At 56.7% G+C, this 19,188-nt stretch overlaps 2 protein-coding genes and 1 long non-coding RNA gene across 4 annotated transcripts in view; all 3 read left to right on the forward strand.

Moving 5' to 3' along the window:
• Positions 1-19,188, forward strand: part of LOC136405121 (uncharacterized) — a 249,628-nt gene that overhangs the window by 212,966 nt on the left and 17,474 nt on the right. The gene's annotated exons all lie outside the window — the stretch shown is intronic.
• Positions 149-3,303, forward strand: SOX12 (SRY-box transcription factor 12). The gene has a single exon (XM_066384119.1). It carries the CDS (start codon positions 628-630, stop codon positions 1,576-1,578), a length of 951 nt encoding a protein of 316 aa, XP_066240216.1. The 5' UTR covers positions 149-627; the 3' UTR covers positions 1,579-3,303.
• NRSN2 (neurensin 2) lies at positions 11,761-18,093 on the forward strand. Of its 2 annotated transcripts, none has more exons than XM_066386272.1 (3): positions 11,761-11,848; positions 14,475-14,669; positions 16,429-18,093. In XM_066386272.1, the coding sequence occupies exons 2-3, from the start codon at positions 14,481-14,483 to the stop codon at positions 16,852-16,854; spliced, it is 615 nt and encodes a 204-aa protein (XP_066242369.1). In that variant the 5' UTR covers positions 11,761-11,848; positions 14,475-14,480; the 3' UTR covers positions 16,855-18,093. The 2 variants fall into 2 exon arrangements, with proteins under 2 accessions (XP_066242369.1, XP_066242368.1); XM_066386271.1 differs by lacking the exon at positions 11,761-11,848 and adding an exon at positions 11,983-11,992.

Consider the following 19,188-nt stretch of genomic DNA (forward strand, 5'->3'; position numbering starts at 1 on the left):
TCCGACACCCCCAATCCCAGACGCGAGACCGCCCAGCCCCGCCCCACACCGGCAGCCAGCGATTGGGAGATGCAAATACCAGGTTCTCTGCCCAGCAACGGGTGACGCGCCGCCCGAGCGCGAGGCGTGGCCCGGCCGCAGCCCAAGCGGGCACCTCGGTGTTTACACGGGGCGGCCCCGCGCGCGCCGCAGCGGCCCGCAGACGGTGAGGGGGAGGGGTGGTGCGCGCGCCGGCGGGGCCGCGCGGGGAGAAAGACACTGGAAGGCGGCGGGGCGGGGAGCGGCGCGCGCGGGCCGCGGTTGAGCAGAAGGCTGCAAGGAGAGCCCGCGGAGGCCCGGGGGGTGCGATCCCTCCGCCCCCGCAAAACAATGTGTAGTGTGCAGCGGGGCGCAAGTTGCGGGAGGCGGCGGGAGCGCTCCGAGCCCGCCTGAGACCGAGTCGCTGACCTTCTCCCCCCGCCGTCCGTTGGGCCCGAGCGCCCAGCTCTTCGCTCCCCAGCTCGCGGGGGCCGGGCCGAGCTGCGGGGCGGGGCCGCCCCTCCGTCGCTGCTGCCTCCTCCCCCACCCCCAGCCGCGGAGGATGCGGACGGCCCCCGGCGGCGTCTAGCGGCCCCGGGCCCAGGCGCGATGGTGCAGCAGCGGGGCACGCGGGCCAAGCGGGACGGCGGGCCGCCGCCCCCGGGGCCCCGGCCGGCCGAGGAGGGGGCGCGTGAGCCCGGCTGGTGCAAGACTCCGAGCGGCCACATTAAGAGACCGATGAACGCGTTCATGGTGTGGTCACAGCATGAACGGCGGAAGATCATGGACCAGTGGCCCGACATGCACAACGCCGAGATCTCCAAGCGCCTGGGCCGCCGCTGGCAGCTGCTGCAGGACTCGGAGAAGATCCCGTTCGTGCGGGAGGCGGAGCGGCTGCGCCTCAAGCACATGGCGGATTACCCGGACTACAAGTACCGGCCGCGCAAAAAGAGCAAGGGGGCGCCCGCCAAGGCGCGGCCCCGCCCCCCCGGCGGCGGTGGCGGTGGTGGTGGCAGCCGGCTCAAGCCCGGGCCGCAGCTGCCTGGCCGCGGGGGCCGCCGAGCAGCGGGAGGGCCTTTGGGGGGCGGCGCGGCGGCGCCCGAGGACGACGATGAGGACGACGACGAAGAGCTGCTAGAAGTCCGCCTGGTCGAGACCCCCGGGCGGGAGCTGTGGAGGATGGTCCCAGCGGGGCGGGCTGCCCGGGGACCAGCGGAGCGCGCCCAGGGGCCGTCGGGAGAGGGGGCAGCTGTCACCACCGCCTCCCCGACTCCGTCGGAAGACGAGGAGCCTGAGGAAGAGGAGGAGGAGGCGGCGGCGGCTGAGGAAGGCGAAGAGGAGACTGTGGCGTCGGGAGAGGAGCCGCTGGGCTTTCTGTCCAGACTGCCCCCGGGCCCGGCCGGCCTGGACTGCAGCGCCCTGGACCGCGACCCAGACCTGCCGCCTGCGTCGGGCACGTCGCACTTCGAGTTCCCGGACTACTGCACCCCCGAAGTTACCGAGATGATCGCGGGGGACTGGCGCCCGTCTAGCATCGCCGACCTGGTTTTCACCTACTGAGCCCACCGTCAGCGGGGCGCGCAAGCCCCCAAACCAGCTGTTTACATACAGGAATCAGGTATTGGGGCCCCTCGGAGGCCGAGGCTGGCACCCCATCTCCCACGCAGCCTCCCCCCCTCCTAGACGTGCCCATCCCCCCTCGAATCCAGACATGCCCCTCCCCCCCAGACACACCCCACGGCAGCCCAACCCCCACCCTTTTCCTGACAGCCAAGCCCCTCCCTATCCTGGCCCCTCCTGCACAGCCACCAGCAGCCAGCCCCCCTCCGACACACCTCCCGTCTTTTCCTACAGACCTGTGCCCCTCCCCCACTATGCACATGCCCCTCCTCGAGGCCGGAGGACACGCCCCTGCCCTTGCTCCGGAATCCCTCCGCCTTCGCCTAGCCCGCCTCCTCTCTTGTTGAAGGGGGCGCGGGGGCCCCGTGGCCCCGCGCTCTCCTTCCAGGCCCCTCCCCTCCCGAGGCGGGGGGAGGGGCGCGCTCCTTTTACTCCGGGAGCGCTGGGACCTGCCCCCTTCTCGCGCATGCTTAATGCTGCTTGGGAGGAGGGGGCTGGTCCCTCCGGCCCTCTCCGAGGAGAAGCGGTGTGGGTATTGAGGGATCCGGAGAAATATTTTGATCCGGGAGCTGCGGCTTCCTTTCAACCCGACGGGGCGTCACTGCCTTAATGGGAGGAGCACTCGGAAGGGGGAGAAAGGGACTCGCTGGTCCGGAAAGGTTGGCTTGGAGCTTGGAACTGTCCCAAGTGGCATAGCCCCCTTTCGCTTACGGGGTCGCCCAGACCCACGTGCACACCCCCCACCACCACACCGACTGCTTGAATGCCTCTCCAGCCTACTTGGACCCTAGAAACCTTTCTTTCGTCCCCCCACCTGGGAACTGGGGGTAGGTTCTTTGGAGATTCACCACGAGAGGAGGGCAGACCAAAAAACTCAGAACCAAGACACATACCAATCTGGGGACAGAGTCCCTGCTCCTCCGCCCCCCACCCCCCGGAAGTGCTCTGTCACTTCGGGATACTCTCCCAGCCGGGGCTCCTCTTGAAGCCCACAGCCCCTTCCTATTACCTCAGCCCCTCTGTGCCCACAGTGATAGTATTCGGTGGGAGAAACTGAGGCACGGTGCTGCTAGGGGCTGGAGACTGAGGTATGATAGGAAATACAGTGGCCAGAGGAGCCTCCTTTTAAGCCGCTGACTAGAGAGAGACCATCGACTGGACCAGTGAGACCGAAGGGCGGTCAGCAGTGGAGGTGTACCCTGTGCACCTCAGTTTTTCCATGTGAAAAATAGGGGTAGCGCTGCCATGGGAGGAAGCTGTGTCCAGTTCCGGGTGCCTTCGGGACCCTGCCCCAGATGTCACCCCCTTACTCCAATTCCCCGTTCAAGCCCCGCCCCTCCGGCCTCCCCCCCTTTCCCCTTGTCCTCACTACCTGTATCTCACCGGCGTGTGTTCACCCTCCAGGGTGTGCACACACTTTCATTCACACACACAAATCTCAGGAACAAACGGTCCCAGAGTCCTCCGGGACCCCTGCCTAGGGTCTCTGCTGGTCTCTGCCCCACGCGTTCCCGTCGCTGACAAAGCCACCAGCTGCCTCCTTTAAGCTTGGTGCTCCGGCTCTGGGCCTTTCTCGCGCTCTCTCTTTCTCTCTCTTTCTCTTTTTCTCTTTCTCTTTTTTAAGTAAAACAACAACAACAAAAAGACAATGAAAAAAAAAAAACCCAGAAAACGTCATGTGAGTGAAGAGATGTCACTGTCTGTGGTCTTGGAGAACTAGTCTAGTAGCTGAGGGGAGGGACCTCTCCCGTCGGGGGCACTGGCACCCGCAGCAGGACTCTGCCAGTCTGATGCTAGGACTGAATAAAGTGTATTTGCCCCTACCTCGCCCTGTGCTTCTCCATGTGTGTGCCTTTCCTCAACCCTTCCCCAAGTCGGCCAGGTTCAAGGCCTTTGATTTAGCACTGTCCAGGACGAGCTGCGGGTTCCAGGGCAGGGCCCCTGGCCCCTCCAGGCCTCTGTCTCCCTCTAGCTCAGGATTCCCTGGTCTTCACTAAGGATGGCGTACTCATTCTTGCCGGAAGGGGCCAGGCAGGTAAATGGAGGAGGGTCTGGGTGGACACTGGCTTCATGAGCCATTTCCGGGGGGGGGGGGGGGGGGGACGACAGCTCGCCTGCCCGTTATGACCCTGGGGGATTGCAGCTCATGGTGGCCAGGTCGCTAGATTTTTCAAGCCAAGTGGAAATTGAGTGCTTCTATGAACATCTCAATTTCAAAAAGAAAGGTGACTTATTTTTCAGTCTTTGAGGACCAGATGGAATGAGTGAAGCACACCTGGTCCAGGGGGGCCAATTTCACCTCGATCTTAATGAGGATTAAGAAGCAGGGTTGTGTCACATTGGGCTCAAAGCCTCGCTCCACCATTACCTATGTGACCTTGAGCAAGCTCACTTCATTCTGACTCTTCTTTTCATACGTGTAACACGGGGGGGATAGTAGTACCTACTTCATAGGGTGAAATGAAGTTTGAGGTGAGAAAAGCATTTAACATGATGCTCTGTAAGTTGTATTACTCCCTGTCCAGAGGAGGAAACTGAGGGTCAGAGTGGTGAAGCAGTTTGCAGGAGGTCCTGCAAGCAGCCAAGGTCAGAGACAGGGCTCCAGATTGGTTCTGTCTCTATTACTTCAGTGTGCTGCTTCTCCCTATTGGAAACTGCAGATGGCTTAAGACTAGATTGGCTCAGGGCCTGGAGCGGTTGGTCCCAATGCCTGCCCCAAAGTATAGATTTATTGAACAAGTAAAAGAAAAGCAGCCAGCTACAATGATTCCTGCCCTTGAGTGACTCTCACCAGTGTGTTTTAGAAACTAATACCAAGGCTTTTCAAAAATCCTTTTGTTCCCCTGACAACCCCTCACCCTAATTCTTCCTCTGCCAGATCCTGTGACTTCCTAAGGTTGGACGAAGCCTGTTTCCCCAATGAGGACCAAGTCCAAGCGTGCAGACCTCATTCAGAGAGGGGTTTCAAGGACCGAGAGACCCATAGACACTTTAGAGGGGGAATGGAGCAGGTTTGCAAGGACTGAGAGCTTAGGGGAAGGTGGCCTGGGACACTGCAGAGATGACATCTGATTGGAATCAAGATGGCCCAGAAAATACTATAAGAAGGAGATGAGGAGGTGTGGGACAGATATGTCACCCCGAACCCCCTTTAAGGGAGGACTTCCCCAGCTGTGGGAAGTGTGGTCAGTGCAGAGCCTCTGGCTGTCAGTTCTTCGAGGGTCTGCAGAGAGCCAGGCTCCCAGGGCAGCCCGGATTTGGTGTCTGAGTGACTTCAGGCATGACTGCCTGGCCATGTCGGTTCAGTGTGGGACAGACCCCTGCAGGCAGTACTTGCACCTTCCTCCCCCCTACTCCCCCAGGGCCCCTCCAGTGCCCGAGGGGTGGGGTGGGGTTGCCAGGCCTGCAGCGCAGTTTGACTTCTTGTACCCAATCCTGCTTCCTCCCTTTTCTTTTCACAGGTGTTTAATAAACATTTTGCACCCCAAACTCAGTCTCGAATCTGCTTCTTGATAAACCTAGTGTGCAATGAAGGGTGCCGGGGGCTGAACGAAGGGCATTGGTCGTTGGCTTAGCAACCGCAGCTGGGTTCCTCTGATGCCCGCCCCCTCCGTGCTTGGGAATCGGTGTCAGGAGGGGGCTCTTCCCTTCCCCACCAACACTGCCCCCGCCTCAAGGTTACACCCTTCCCAGTCGGCGTGATACCGACACTCCAGCTTCGGCCCACAAGGCCCTCCAGAGCCCTCTGCTGATGTCATTCTCATTCGTAGTCCCTCTCCTGGTAAAAGCTGAGAAAAGGAGAAAGGGCGGTCATCGAAATCCTGGGGGAGAGGGACAGTGCAGGACCGCTGGGGGACCTTGGACCAGGCTCTTCCCCTCCACAGGCCTGAGTTCCCTCGTATGTAAAGTGGAGGTGGTGGAATAGTAAAAGAGAAGAAACCATTTATTATTTCTTCCATTTCAGAAGGAAATGGATTCTGACCTGAGAAAGGTGGGGAGGTCTGCTTATGTGGACTCTGGGGACACCTAGTGGCTGAAAAGAGTAGGAAGCAATTGGGGCTGTGGGTCAGGGTGTGTCCTACTCCAATCTCACTGCCTCCAGCCCGGGGGGTGGGGGGGTGTCTTGGAGACCATCTTAGAATTCTGCTTATCTTACCTGTGGACTCTCGGGTCTGTATCTCCATCCCAGCACTGCCAGACCTGTATGTCTCCCCGCCTTCTTGTCAAATCTCCACTGGGATATCTAATTGGCATCCCAAACTTGGCGTGTCTAAAAATAAATTCTTGTTTCCGGAAAGCTCCCAAGCCTGCTCCCCAAATCCACCCACATCTTCACATATCTGGGAAAGGCCCAAAACTTCTCAGTCACCTTGGCTCCTCTTTCTCATAGCTTCGGGTCCCTTGGCGTTACCTTCAGAATGTGTCCTGTGTCCTATCCCTTCTCACCTGTCATGGCTGCCCTTGTGGGCCTGGCCCCCATCATTTCTTGCCTGGATCCTGTACTGACCTCCTCACTGGACTCCTTGCTTCCCCCTTTGCCTTTTTCACGGTCTGATTGTCCACACACCAGCTAGAGGGATCTTGTTAAACTATAAATCAGACCATGTCCTCCCCCTGCTCAATACTCTCCGGTGGTCTCCATCTCATTCAGACTCAAAGCCAAGGTCTTCGGCATGTTCTCTAAAACCCTACGTGATCTGGCCTGTGGCTCACCCTGGTACTCATCTCCAACTGCTTTTCCCCTTTTCTCTTCATGCTCTAGCCCTACAGACTTTCTTGCCAGTTCCTCAAAACTGCCAAGCACACACCCACCTCAGGCCCTTTGCATGTGCTGTTCACTCTGTTTGAAAAACTCTTCTCCCGCCCTGGCCGGTTGGCTCAGCGGTAGAACGTCGGCCTGGCGTGCGGGGGACCCGGGTTCGATTCCCGGCCAGGGCACATAGGAGAAGCGCCCATTTGCTTCTCCACCCCCCCCCCCTCCTTCCTCTCTGTCTCTCTCTTCCCCTCCCGCAGAGGAGGCTCCATTGGAGCAAAGATGGCCCGGGCATTGGGGATGGCTCCTTGGCCTCTGCCCCAGGCGCTAGAGTGGCTCTGGTTGCGGCAGAGCGACGCCCCGGAGGGGCAGAACGTCGCCCCCTGGTGGGCAGAGCATCGCCCCTGGTGGGCGTGCCGGGTGGATCCCTGTCGGGCGCATGCGGGAGTCTGTCTGACTGTCTCTCCCCGTTTCCAGCTTCAGAAAAATAAAGGAAAAAAACAAAAAAAACCCAAAACTCTTCTCCCCAGATATTCACACGATTTACTTTCTCACTTCTTTCAGGTCTCAGCTTCAATGTCACTACCTCAAAAATACCTTCCCCAACCATTTATATAAAGTATCACCACGCCCCTTACACAATCGCCTTTGCTTTATTTTTCTTAATAGCATCGATCACATTTTTTTTTTATCTGTCTTTCCAGTGAGTATGTAAGCTTCATGAGGAAGAAATGATTTCTGCATTGGACTCCATCCATGCCTTAGGTCGTTCAATCTCTCATCCACTCATCCATTCAACAGACATTTATTAAGGGTTTGCTTTGCTAGACTCTGGGCATCCAAAGGTGAAAAAGACAGACCTGGTTCGTTCTCAGTGAGCCCAGAGAACTGAGGAGGAGAGTGACACGTGAACACAGGGATAGAAATGTACTGATGGAGGGGGACATGGGGGCTGGGGGGACACAGAGGAGGCACTTAGTCCAGGCATGGAGCCCGGTGTGGTCTGGTCACCCCCTGGAGGAGGTGATATGTAAGCTGAGGCCTCAGTAGGCTGTGGTTTTAGAATATGGCTAAAAGTTCTTTGACATTCTTTATAAATGTCCTCCCCCTTGAATCTGGGCTGGCCATTTGTCCTTGCTCTTGTTGAGAAATTAGAGCAATGTTAGGCTGATCACATTGCCTTTTTTTTTTTTTTGTATTTTTCTGAAGCTGGAAACTGGGAGAGACAGTCAGACAGACTCCCGCATGCGCCCCACCGGGATCCACCCGGCACGCCCACCAGGGTCGACGCTCTGCCCACCAGGGGGCGATGCTCTGCCCCTCCGGGGCGTAGCCCTGCCGCGACCAGAGCCACTCTAGCACCTGAGGCAGAGGCCAAGGAGCCATCCCCAGCGCCTGGGCCATCTTTGCTCCAATGGAGCCTTGGCTGTGGGAGGGGAAGAAAGAGACAGAGAGGAAGGGGGGGGGGGGTGGAGAAGCAAATGGGCGCTTCTCCTATGTGCCCTGGCCGGGAATCGAACCCGGGTCCCCCGCACACCAGGCCGACGCTCTACCACTGAGCCAACCGGCCAGGGCCCACATTGCCTTTAGAGGCCTCTGTGTCCCCATCTGTACAGTTAGGGGGTTGCCCTAGAGGTCTTTAAGAGCATCCCCAGCCTGGCATTGGAGGAGCCTATGAAGAGGCAGGAGAAATGTGCTTACAGCCAAACCCGCCCGTCTAACTTCCTTCAGGATGCACAGCAATAGATTCCAACCCTCACCCGCATCCTCTGAGGTTTCTTAGCAACCTCATTTCTTACTCTCGGTAGTTTTCAGGATTTCCCATTAACTAAACGAATGTCAAGTTCTGCTTCTATCAAAAAAAAAAAAATCGTACACCAAGGATCTCTTTAGAGACTCAGATACCAATCCGGAATGGAAAGAGGCCTGGGGTTTGAGGTCAGTGGAGGATTTACTGTGTGACTTAAAGAAGTCACCTGACCTCTCTGTTTTTAATGCAGATTATGAATACTGTCAGGTGTTCCTTAGGGCTTTCTCTCTTCTCTTGTGTGTGTTTTATTTGACTGCTAAATTTATTTACTCTTTCAACAGATCTTTACCGAGTTCCTACTCTGTGCCAGGCACTGTCTTAAAGACTGGCAATTCTTCAGTGAAGAAAACAGATGTAGCCCCTGTCTTTGTGGCGCTTTACTTTCTAGTGGATGGAAACACAATAAATCAACACTTAAATAGCCCTGGCCGGTTGGCTCAGCGGTAGAGCGTCGGCCTAGCGTGCGGAGGACCCGGGTTCGATTCCCGGCCAGGGCACATAGGAGAAGCGCCCATTTGCTTCTCCACCCCTCCGCCGCGCTTTCCTCTCTGTCTCTCTCTTCCCCTCCCGCAGCCAAGGCTCCATTGGAGCAAAGATGGCCCGGGCGCTGGGGGTGGCTCTGTGGCCTCCGCCTCAGGCGCTAGAGTGGCTCTGGTTGCAATATGGCGACGCCCAGGATGGGCAGAGCATCGCCCCCTGGTGGGCAGAGCGTTGCCCCATGGTGGGCGTGCCGGGTGGATCCCAGTCTGGCGCATGCGGGAGTCTGTGTGACTGTCTCTCCCTGTTTCCAGCTTCAGAAAAATGAAAAAAAAAAAAAAATCAACACTTAAATATATACATGTAATAATGTTACGTAGCGCAGGGGCTAAAGCGTGAGGAGGGGCCACGATTTCAGGTGAGGCGGTGGTACAGTCAGGATAGGCTAGAAAAGTAGAGGAAGAAGGGTAGAAAAATCATGTCTTCTCCCTTTTGCCTGCCAACCTTCGGTCCCACCCCTTCCTCCTGTGGGAGCTCTGCCGGATGCCCACTGACAGGGGTGGCTGGGAAATGTGGCCTGAGCAGGGGAAGAGCAAGGACTGGATAGGAAGGCAGCCAGACCCAGAGCTGCCTGGTGGCCTTGTGAGGCACAGGGCATTTCCCTTCCATTCCTGCCTGTCATCTTGGGAACCCTGGGATGGGCAGCATGTCTCCTCCACAATCGCTGTGGCGGGAGAAAAGATCTCCAGAGGGTCATCTCCCAGCTCTTAAATGCTCCAGCATTTCTAAAACATGGCCCCAAAACTCTTTGAGAGAACTGGCTGATTTGCAAACCGAAATAAAAGGAAACAGAGTTCAGAAGTTCAGAACAGTTGAATGCTTCCTGAGCCTCCTACCTTGTGACTGAATGACCTCAGGCAAGGGCTTATAGTAAATGCTCAACCAATAATATTTACCACCACTGTCATTATTAGCGCTGTTGTTGATTGTTCTGAATCTTTGCCCTGTTTTCTAAAAAATGGTGGTAAGATACATGTAACATAAAACTTATCATTAACGACATATATACATTCACAATGTTCGCCAACTATTACCACTATGTCGTCCTAGAATGTTTTTATCACCCTCTAGGAAATCCATTAGGGCAGTCACTCCCCATTCTTCCCTTCTCCAGCACCTAGGCACCACTAATCTGTTTTCTACCTCTCAGGATTTTCTGACTGGATATTTTACATACATCATCATACAAAATGTGGCCTTTCGTGTCTGCTTCGCTACCCTTTTTAAGCCTCCTGTTGAACCAAAACCTTTTTCTTTATTGAATATGCATCTTGTTTTTCTCAAGAGCACTCAGTTTGTCACGTCACTCAACTTCCCACCGATAAACTAACCTAACAATAATAGTAGTAAGGATAACACTTGATTGAGTTCTTACTTTATTCCCGGTGCTTTGCGAAGTGTCTTACACGCACATCTCCTTTCATTCTTATAACCCCTCTGAGGGGCAACTACTAATAGTATGTCTATTCTACAGTTGAGGAAACTGAGGCTGAGAGCAGTTAAATCATGTAAGTAGCAAGTAACAGAACTAAGATTCAAATCTGGATCTGTTTGGCTCCCAGAGTTCAGCTCACAACCACATGTATCTCTTCCCAGTGGCCACTCTCCCTCCCTCCCTGAGATCTGGCAGAGGACACTGGACCCTTCCTGTGCTGGCTCAAGCCCTGCCCATTAGCCCACCTTTCTGTACCTTTAACCCCGCCCCTCCCCATCTCCTCCAGAGCCGCCTTCACACACACACACACACACACACACACACACCGCCCCCATAACATCAGAGATGGAGCTGATTCAGATGGCAGTGGACTGAAATCATCTAGCTGTTTCTTCCTTTACTTGTCTGATGACTGAACTAGGATGACTCCAAGGCCAAGCTCTGCTGGGACTGTGGTGCCTTTGTGTGGGCTCTCCACATGCCCTTGGCTTCCACACAGCATGGCAGCCTCAAGGCAGACAGGCTTCTTGCATAAAGCCTCAGGTCTCCAAGAGCTGGAGTTCCCAGGGAAGTGCACGCCCTTTTGTGTCCTAGCCTTTGAAGTCAGGGCATAGTGTCCACCATACTTGATTGGTTGAAGCAGTCATCAGCTCACTTGAGATACACACAGAGAGGGTGCAGAGTCCACTCAGCCCGGTGTCCCAGCCCCTAGTGCCAAGAAGGACAGAATGGATGCTCGGGACATGAAGACATGTCCATGCAATGGAGCCTGATGGAGCTCGGAGCGGTGTGGTGACCTTCACAAGGGCCACACAACAAATGCAGGACCAAACCAAGGCTGTAGGCACACAACAAGAAATGAAATAGATGAAGCTGCCTGGCAAAGGCCGGCTCCCGGTGGAGATGGCCCACAGGCACACATTGCCCAGGGCAGAACCAGGGGAAAGGTTTAGAGAGAGAACTAGGGAGGAGGTCTCCCTGGCTCCTTCCCTGAGGGCAGGAAGCTTTTCTTCCAACACCTCTTCCGCCTTCCCAGCTCCCTTCTCAAGATGGGGGGCAGGGGGGCTGGTCTCCAGCAAGGGGTAGGGGCTCAAAGAGGAACAAAGAATGCAGAGAGGCTGGGGGACTCAGAGGTGAGGGCTTCAGTAGGAGGTAAGAGGCCCTGATGTGAGCAAGACAGGAGCCCCTGGGAGGGACCCAGTGACTGGTGGGGGTTCGGAGAGAGGGAGGTGGGCGTCTGTGAAGAGGGTGGGGGCTCAGCGAGAAGATGAGCGTTTGTATACTGGGGTGAGGGCTCCACGAGGGGAGGAGACCCAGAGAGGGGGCTGAAGGCACAGTGAGAAAATGAAGGCTCAGGGAGGACAAGGGTGTTCAGCGAGAGGGAGTGACGGGAGAGTGGGGAGTCAAGGGGAGACCCGTTAAGGGGTGTGGTCCCGGAGGTGGTGGGGTCTCTGTGAGGGGCCTGGAGTCCCAGAGAGAGAAGGGAATTCTGGAAGGAGATAAGGGCTTGCCATCCGGCAGGGGTCCGCAGTCTGCAGAGCCAGCCCTTGTTGGGGGGGGGGGGCTCCCATCTCGGGTATTACCTCCGCCCCCGACTGCGGCGCAGGCGCGACCGAACCCGCTTTTGGTCTGCTGGCGCTCCGGCTCCGGCTCGACGGAGACAGAGAGCAGAGAGGTGAGCTCAGTCCTGCTCCACGCGGCGCGGCCCGACCCCCACCCCGCCTGCTCCGGGCTTCCCGGGAGCCCCCACCCCCGCCCGCATCCCCAGCTCGGGCCGGCCGGGTCCCGCCTCGGGCGGAACGGCAGCGCCCAAGCCCTGGTGAGCCTGGGCCTTTGGCAGGTGGGGTCTCAGGGAGAGAGCAAGGGGCAGCGACCGCAGGGGGCACAGGCTGGGCGGAGGCTTCCAAGGACAAGGCCCGCACCCACCTCTCTCCTGGAATTCCATTGTCGCCCGCCCGACTCAGTTTACCTCTGGGGGGAAGGATGCAGTTAATCTCGACCGGGGAACGGGGTGGGGGGCGGGTCAGAAACCTCGGCGCGGTGGGGGGCGGGGGCAGTTGGCCTGATTTCTCTGGCCTCCCCCCCCCCAGGAGCCGCCCCTTCTCCTGGCCGGGGAGCGCGGGATGCTGGAGAGGGCGGGTCTGGGGCTCTGGGCGGGAGGACTGGGTGTGGCCGCTCCAAGACCTGAGATTCCATCCATCTCCAAACCCTGGCGCCTGTCACCTTCCCGTGCGCCCGCCCCCCAGCGCCGACTCGCCGCAGTCTCCCCCCTGCCCCGGACTCCGGAGCCCCCTCCCCTTCCCGCTCCCTTCCCAACGAGCTCCTCCCCTCTCCCGCCCAGGGCCACCTCCCCAGCGGTTCCTATGGCAACCCATGTCCCGGGTACTCGCTCTGAGTCCTCAGCATTTTATCCCGTCCTCTGCCCGACCGCTTCCCTGCAACCCAAGAATGGGAGGGGGAGGGGCTCGGCCAAGGAGTGTCACCGTCAAGGTCACCTTCCTTCTCCAAGGCCCGCAGGATTGAGTGATTCTGTATATTTCAGGGAAGAGGCCACTCAGTTCCAGGAGAGAAGCTAATGCAGGCCTGCCATCCCTGAACCCTCTTCCCACCCTCTCTCCTCCGGGTCTTTAATTAATAATGGTCACTGCACTAACTCTGACGGTCCCGCCGGCCCCATTCTTTCTCCCACCCTGGCTGCTGCGCCCTTGCCGCCCTGGGCGGTTCCCGCACTGGCCACGCCCCCTCAGAGTCCCTCCCCCCCCCCCCATCGCTCTCTCCTGCACTCTCGCCCTCTTTCTGTGCCTTTGCTTTTAGTCTCTGCCTTTTCCTATTCTCGCTCAATTTTTCTTTCTTCTTTTCTTCCATCCTTCTTTTCTTCCTTCCTTCCTCCCTCCCTTCTTCCCTCCTTCCCTCCCGCCCTCCCTTTCTCCCTTCCTTCCTTTTTCTTTCTTTAGCCTGAATTGTGGGTGAGGGCTGTGAAAAGCTGCGACTTACAGACAGGCGTTAACTACAGCACTCCTGTGACTTGTGTGACTGTGTGTGTACACGTGTGTGTGTCTGTTTATGTGTCATTGTATGCGTGTGTGTGTTTCTCTGTGCTGTGTGTTCATCTGCATGTGTCTCGGTGTGGTATATAGTATGTGTGCCTGCCCGGGTATGTCTCATTGTCGTGTTCCTGTGTCTGTGTTGGTGAGTGTCTCAGTTTACCTGTGTGTATGTCTCTGTTTGCGGTGGGCGTAGCTGGTGAGCCTCTGTCCGCAAGGGTTTGAGGGCCACGTCTGATTGGAAACGAGAGGAGCAGAGGTGGCTGGAAACCTGTTTCACCCCTCAGTGTGAGCTCCTTGCTTTATTTACTCTGCCTGAAGACGCTCAGGGGGCGGGCAGGAGCCCAGTCCTTCCCCAGCACTGCCTGCACCTCCGACTTCGATTCTAGTCCTACCTGTGCTGTGTGTGGATGTGCAAGGAGCTTTCACTCCTGAGCCTCCATATCTCCCTCTATGCGAAGAAGCGTTCTTAGATAGGCTTCTCCAGAACTCTAACAGCCCTGGAGCCTGAGTCCCTAATCCCAAGGGCCCCTGACTTCCACCTCCTGTGGAAAGGATATTTCTTGGGGCTTGGAGGTTGTAGCCTTCTGAGTGGCAGCCCTGGGGAGAGGCCCTTTAGGGCTTGGCAGCGTGGGGAGCTCTGCCTGATTGGACAAGTGTCAGCCAAGACAGCTACCCCCAAGAGTACCTGAGAGAGGGGGGACTTTGAAGAGGAGATGGGATGAGGACCTTTCACTCCAGACCTGGGGCTCAAGAAGTTCAGGATAAACATAATTACAGTAATAATAATAATCACAACAGCTACCACCATTTCTTTTGGCACCAGAAGACACAATGACTGTACAAAGCAGGTATAATCATTAGCCTCATTATACAGATGAGGAAACTGAAGCTCTAAGAGGTGAAGGCACTTGTCCAAGGTCACACAGCCAGAAAGTACATGGATCTGGGATTCCATTCCAGACAGCAGGGCTCCAGAGCCCACCATCCCAGCCACAAGTGGCCTCCAGAGCAAACACACACTTTTATGGACACCTGCAATTGCCAGGCACTAGGCAAATCACATCAGTGCACCGGCTCATTCACAGTGTACAAGGGAAGGCCAGGCCAGGCCTCCAGAAGGCCAGGCTGTGCTATGTGTGTGGCGCGTCTTAAATAGGAGGAGTAAATGGGGCACGAAGATTCAAGAACCTGGGAGGGTCAGCATGGGCAGCCCTTGCTGACTCTTCCCTCTGCTGAACCTTGCCTACCCCACAGGGATCCATGATGCCGGGCTGTGACCGTTCCTGTGGCTGTAGCCGGGGCCTCAACGTGGAAGACGGCAAGTGGTACGGGGTCCGCTCCTATTTGCACCTCTTCTATGAGGACTGTGCGGGTACCGCCCTCAGCGATGACCCTGAGGGGCCTCCTGTCCTGTGTCCCCGTCGACCCTGGCCCTCACTGTGCTGGAAGGTAAGACCATAGGAGGAGTAACTCCGGTGATTTCCTGTGGCTTCAAGGAAGAGATGGACCCCATGGGTAGAAAGAAAAAGCATGGTGTAGCAGTTAGGAGTCTTGCATGTTCCAGCGATAGAAAACCCAACGCAGATGGGTTTAAACAGTAAATGGAAGATACTGCTTATTTTATAGGAGAGACCAGAGGTGAGTGGCTTCAGGCAAAGTTCGATCCAGCAGTTCAAACCATCACACTGAGGACTCCAGCTTTCTCTTAGCCTTCAGGGTTTCCATGGGGCTCCCACCCTTGCAGCCTGTCAGCTGCAGGTTCTTCCCACACATTCCCCAAACGGCTGCTGCTGTACCAACCCTCACACCCCCACTCCCAGCTCCTCACCATCCAGGGGAAATCGGAATTTCCTCTAGTGTTTCCTCCAGAAAAGAAACCATGGGTTTTATTTGTAGAAGTCCTGGCAAGTACTGCATTGACTCTGATTGGGTCACTTGCCCGACCCTGAACTAATTGCTGTGGCCTGGGGGATGGTTTATGCTGACTGGCAGGGACGAGGGCTCAAGCCACCTAAATATTACTTGCTTCCCAGTGATTTATTGGGGGCACTGTTTCCAGGGCAATGGAAGACATAAGAGAAACAATTGATGTTCATATGAACCAGGGAGAGTGATCAGTTAGGGCTCGCCATGTGGGTGACTGTATGGAGGAGGCAGTGAGCTGAGTCCCTACAAAGGGCATAGCTCTCTGCTCAACACCAGAGGAAGACTGAGGCAGAGCGTCCCTCCCCTCCACTTTCAGAAGGCTTTACTCTAGTGGGGAGAGGAGGTGGCCACCTGCACAGAGCGAATGCACAGCCTCAGGCCAGGTGTGCAGAGGATGCCAGGAGAAGAAATGCTTTCTGTGCTTGGGTTAATCAAGGAAGACTTCCAGGAGGAAGTCAGTACATATTTTACACTTCTTTTTTTTTTTAGCATCTTCTAATTGCCAGGCAGTGTGCTAGGCTCCCCGGGACACAGAATTGAAGAAGATGTGGTTCCTGTCTGCAAGGAGCTCCTAGCTGTGGTTCGTTTAGTCATTCTGCAAGCATTCACTCAGCTACTACTCTGTACTAACACTGTGCTAGGCCTGGAGGACATCTAGTGAGCTGAAATGGACACAGTCCCTGCTCTCCTGGCTCTCTTAGCTCTCCGTCCAGTGGGGCAGGCAGACAGCACTTACATAGTAGCCAAAGCACATGTCCTAGTTTGCACCTGGGTGAGTGCTCTGAACACCGAATTGGCACAGCATTTACAGAGTGTAGAGCAGGTGATTTGACCCCATTGAGGGGTATCCTGGAAGGCTTCCCTGAGGAGGTGAGGTCTGAGATGAGCTCTGAGGGATATTTAGGAGTTCACCAGACAGAGAGATAGAGATAGAGGGTAGATGGCACAGCGGGATAAGATAGGACCCAAATAATAATGGAGGGGGATTCAAGGTTGGCAAGAGAAACCCACTGTTAGGTGGAAGCCAGGAAGGAAACTAATCAAGATTCCAAATAGAACATGACGGTGGGTGCCCCTCGCCAGTTAGATCCTAGCAGGTGTGTTCTGTGATTCCCATCTCTCTCGCTCTTTCTTTTTTTCTTCAATTTTTAATGCTGTGATTCCCACCTCTAAAGGTTGAATTAATGGGTTACTTTTAAGTCAAATGGGGGTCGAAGGTGATCCCTGGGCCTAGGGCCCCGGCTGACCCTGACTCCTTCCCAATCTGTCTGCCTCTCTCCAGATCAGCCTGTCCTCGGGGACCCTGCTTCTGCTGCTGGGCGTGGCAGCCCTGACCACCGGCTATGCCGTGCCCCCCAAGCTGGAGGGCATCGGAGAGGGTGAGTTCCTGGTGTTGGACCAGCGGGCAGCTGATTACAACCAGGCTCTGGACACCTGCCGCCGGGCAGGCACAGCGCTCTGCGTGGCAGCCGGGGTCCTGCTGGCTGTCTGCCTGTTCTGGGCCGTGACCGGCTGGCTGAGCCAGGACTCCAAGGCAGAGCCCCTGGACACCGAAGCCGACAGCCATGTGGAGGTCTTCGGGGACGAGGCAGAGCAGCAGTTCTCCCCCATCTTCCGGGACGCCAGCAGCCAGTCCTGGTTCTCGCCGCCCGCCAGCCCCTTCGGGCCATCTTCTGTGCAGACCGTCCAGCCCAAGCGGGACTCTTGAGCTGCCCACGTGGCCAGAGGGGGCGCCAGAGCCAGAGGGCGGACCCTTCCTCCTCCCGCCACCACCCCACCCTCCCACTGTCTCCTCTTCTCCCTTTCAGCAGGGACCCTCTGTCTACGTTGCCGGAAGTTCTCAACCCCAAGTCAGACAGTCTGGCTCTCACCACCCCCCCCCCCCGTGCCCATTCCCAGGGGGTAGGACCCCTGCTCCTCCAAGATGCCAACCTCCCCCAAGCTCATTCAAAACTTCCCAACAACTCCTCCTTCAGGGACAGAAAGTGTCTCCCTCAACCTGTCCCCACTCTTTCCTCAGTGTGACGGTGCCCAAGGCCCCTTCCCTTGCAGACCACCACTTCCTGTGTCTGCGTGATCAGGAGTTTGGACCCCCAGATTCTCGAGTCCCGTGACTTTCCTGTTCTCCCCTGATAGCAGTATCACCCTCTCTAGGCAGAGAATGAATGGGTGTGTGGCAGGGGAGCAGGGTCAATCTCAGGGACTGACTCCTCCCTCCGTCGGCGGCACCAGGACGCCTCGGGTGGGTCAAAGGTGGTCACTGGACTTCCTGGCCAGGACGGTGCAAAGACATTCCCTGCCTAGAGTGTGTTTTCTTCGTGCATTCGGGCGTCCAAAGCCCTGCGCCTACCCCCTCCCCGCTGTTACGAGCCCGGAGTCCCGGTACACAGAAGAGGTGGCTGAGGGAGGGTGGCAGCCTGCAAGAACTCCGACCACATCTGCCGAATCCTCCTGGGCTAGCTCTTGTTTTACAGCCGCTGCAGGACTGGCACCATCCTGGCTTTCATGAGACCCCCACGGGCTGGGGACAGGCTCTGCCTAGAGAGATCGTCTCAAGTTCTGCTGGTCCCAGGTGGCTCAGAAAATACTCTGAACGGGAATCCTTACATGGTCTCTAAGAGCCCGGGGACGGGAAAACTGGGATGTCTTTGTTCCTCACAGTGCCCCACCTAGAAACTATCACCCGCAGGTGATGCGTCAACTCCGTTCTCTGCCACTAGGGGGAGTTCCAAGACAGCTGGAAAGAGATGTTATGGACCACACCCCTACCCTGGGGTCTCAGTGTCACCACCAGCCTTGAGGAGCCTCCTGGGGTTGGGGGGGGTCTTCAGTCCTCCCCACCAGGCAGGCCCCACTGCCCTTGTGCCACAAGCCATGCTCCCCGCCCCCATTCTGCACCTCTTCCACCCTGCCTTCCCGTTCAATAAACAGCTGGGGTGGATACTGACGTTGTTTCTTTTCTTCCTGACCACCGGAGTCAGGGGGAGGGAGGAGAGACTGCCATGTGTGCTAGGCACTGAAACCCATTATTTCTATCTGCTCCTCATGAGCAAGGAGATTATTATGTTTACTTTATAAATGAGGTAACTAATGGTCAGAGAAGCGAAGCCACTGGCCTAGGATCCCTGAAGCTGAATTTGAAGGCTTGCCTGACGGGAAGAAACTTCCTCAGCCATCCTGACAGCCCGCTGCCCCCGGCCCTGAGAGAAAAGGAAGGCAAGGACAGTTTCAGGAGGGAGCTGGAGCCGAAGGTGGTGAGAACAGCTGGCCACCCCTGGGACTCCTTAGGGCCCAGGCGTTGTTCTCGGCGATACAGACTCCATGCTCCATGCTCCTGTGCTGTCTGTATCAGAGAACGGCAGCTCCGGCCTCCCAGTTGCTCCAGCCAAATCCTTGGCATCATCCTTGATTCCCCTCTTTCCTCAAACCCTGAATCCAATCCATTAGCAAGTTCTTTGCCTCAACCTTGGAAATTCACCCTGTACCCAACCAGCTCCCACCAACCTCACCTGGCCTGCTTCTCCCTGGTCTCCCTGCTGCCCGAGTCTCCATCCCCCACGTCTGATCTGCACAGATCAATCCTGTTATAATGTTGGTTAGGTCGTGTAACCTCCTCTGCTCAGTATCCGCCCATGGCCCCCAACTCACTCAGAGTAAAAGCCAAAGTCATTAGACTTCCAGCCTGCAGACCCGTGAGAGAATACATTTTTGTTGTTTTAAGCCACGTAGTGCGAGGTGCTTTGTACAGCAGCGGTAGGACACAGGCCACAAACTGGTGCAGCCGGCAACAAAGGCCAAGTGGCAACATCAAAGTGGAAAACAAGGCCCTGGCCCGTTGGCTCAGTGGTAGAGTGTCGGCATGGCGTGTGGATGTCCCAAGTTCAATTCCCAGTCAGGGCACACAGGAGAAGTGTCCATCTGCTTCTCCACCCCTCCCTCTCTTGCTTCTCTCTCTCTCTCTCTCTCTTCCCTTCCTGCAGCCATAGCTCGATTGGAACTAATTGGCCTGGGGTGCCGAGGATGGCTCCATGGCTTCTGTCTT

The sequence above is a fragment of the Saccopteryx leptura genome, chromosome 5 (genome assembly GCF_036850995.1).
Source record: "Saccopteryx leptura isolate mSacLep1 chromosome 5, mSacLep1_pri_phased_curated, whole genome shotgun sequence".
NCBI classification, from domain to species: Eukaryota; Metazoa; Chordata; class Mammalia; order Chiroptera; family Emballonuridae; genus Saccopteryx; species Saccopteryx leptura.

Coding starts and splice junctions, on each gene's coding strand:
- SOX12 (XM_066384119.1), top strand. CDS start 628: ATGGTGCAGCAGCGGGGCACGCGGGCCAAGCGGGACGGCGGGCCGCCG.
- NRSN2 (XM_066386272.1), top strand. CDS start 14,481: ATGATGCCGGGCTGTGACCGTTCCTGTGGCTGTAGCCGGGGCCTCAAC. Junction 14,670..16,428: donor GGCCCTCACTGTGCTGGAAG/GTAAGACCATAG, acceptor GCCTCTCTCCAG/ATCAGCCTGTCCTCGGGGAC.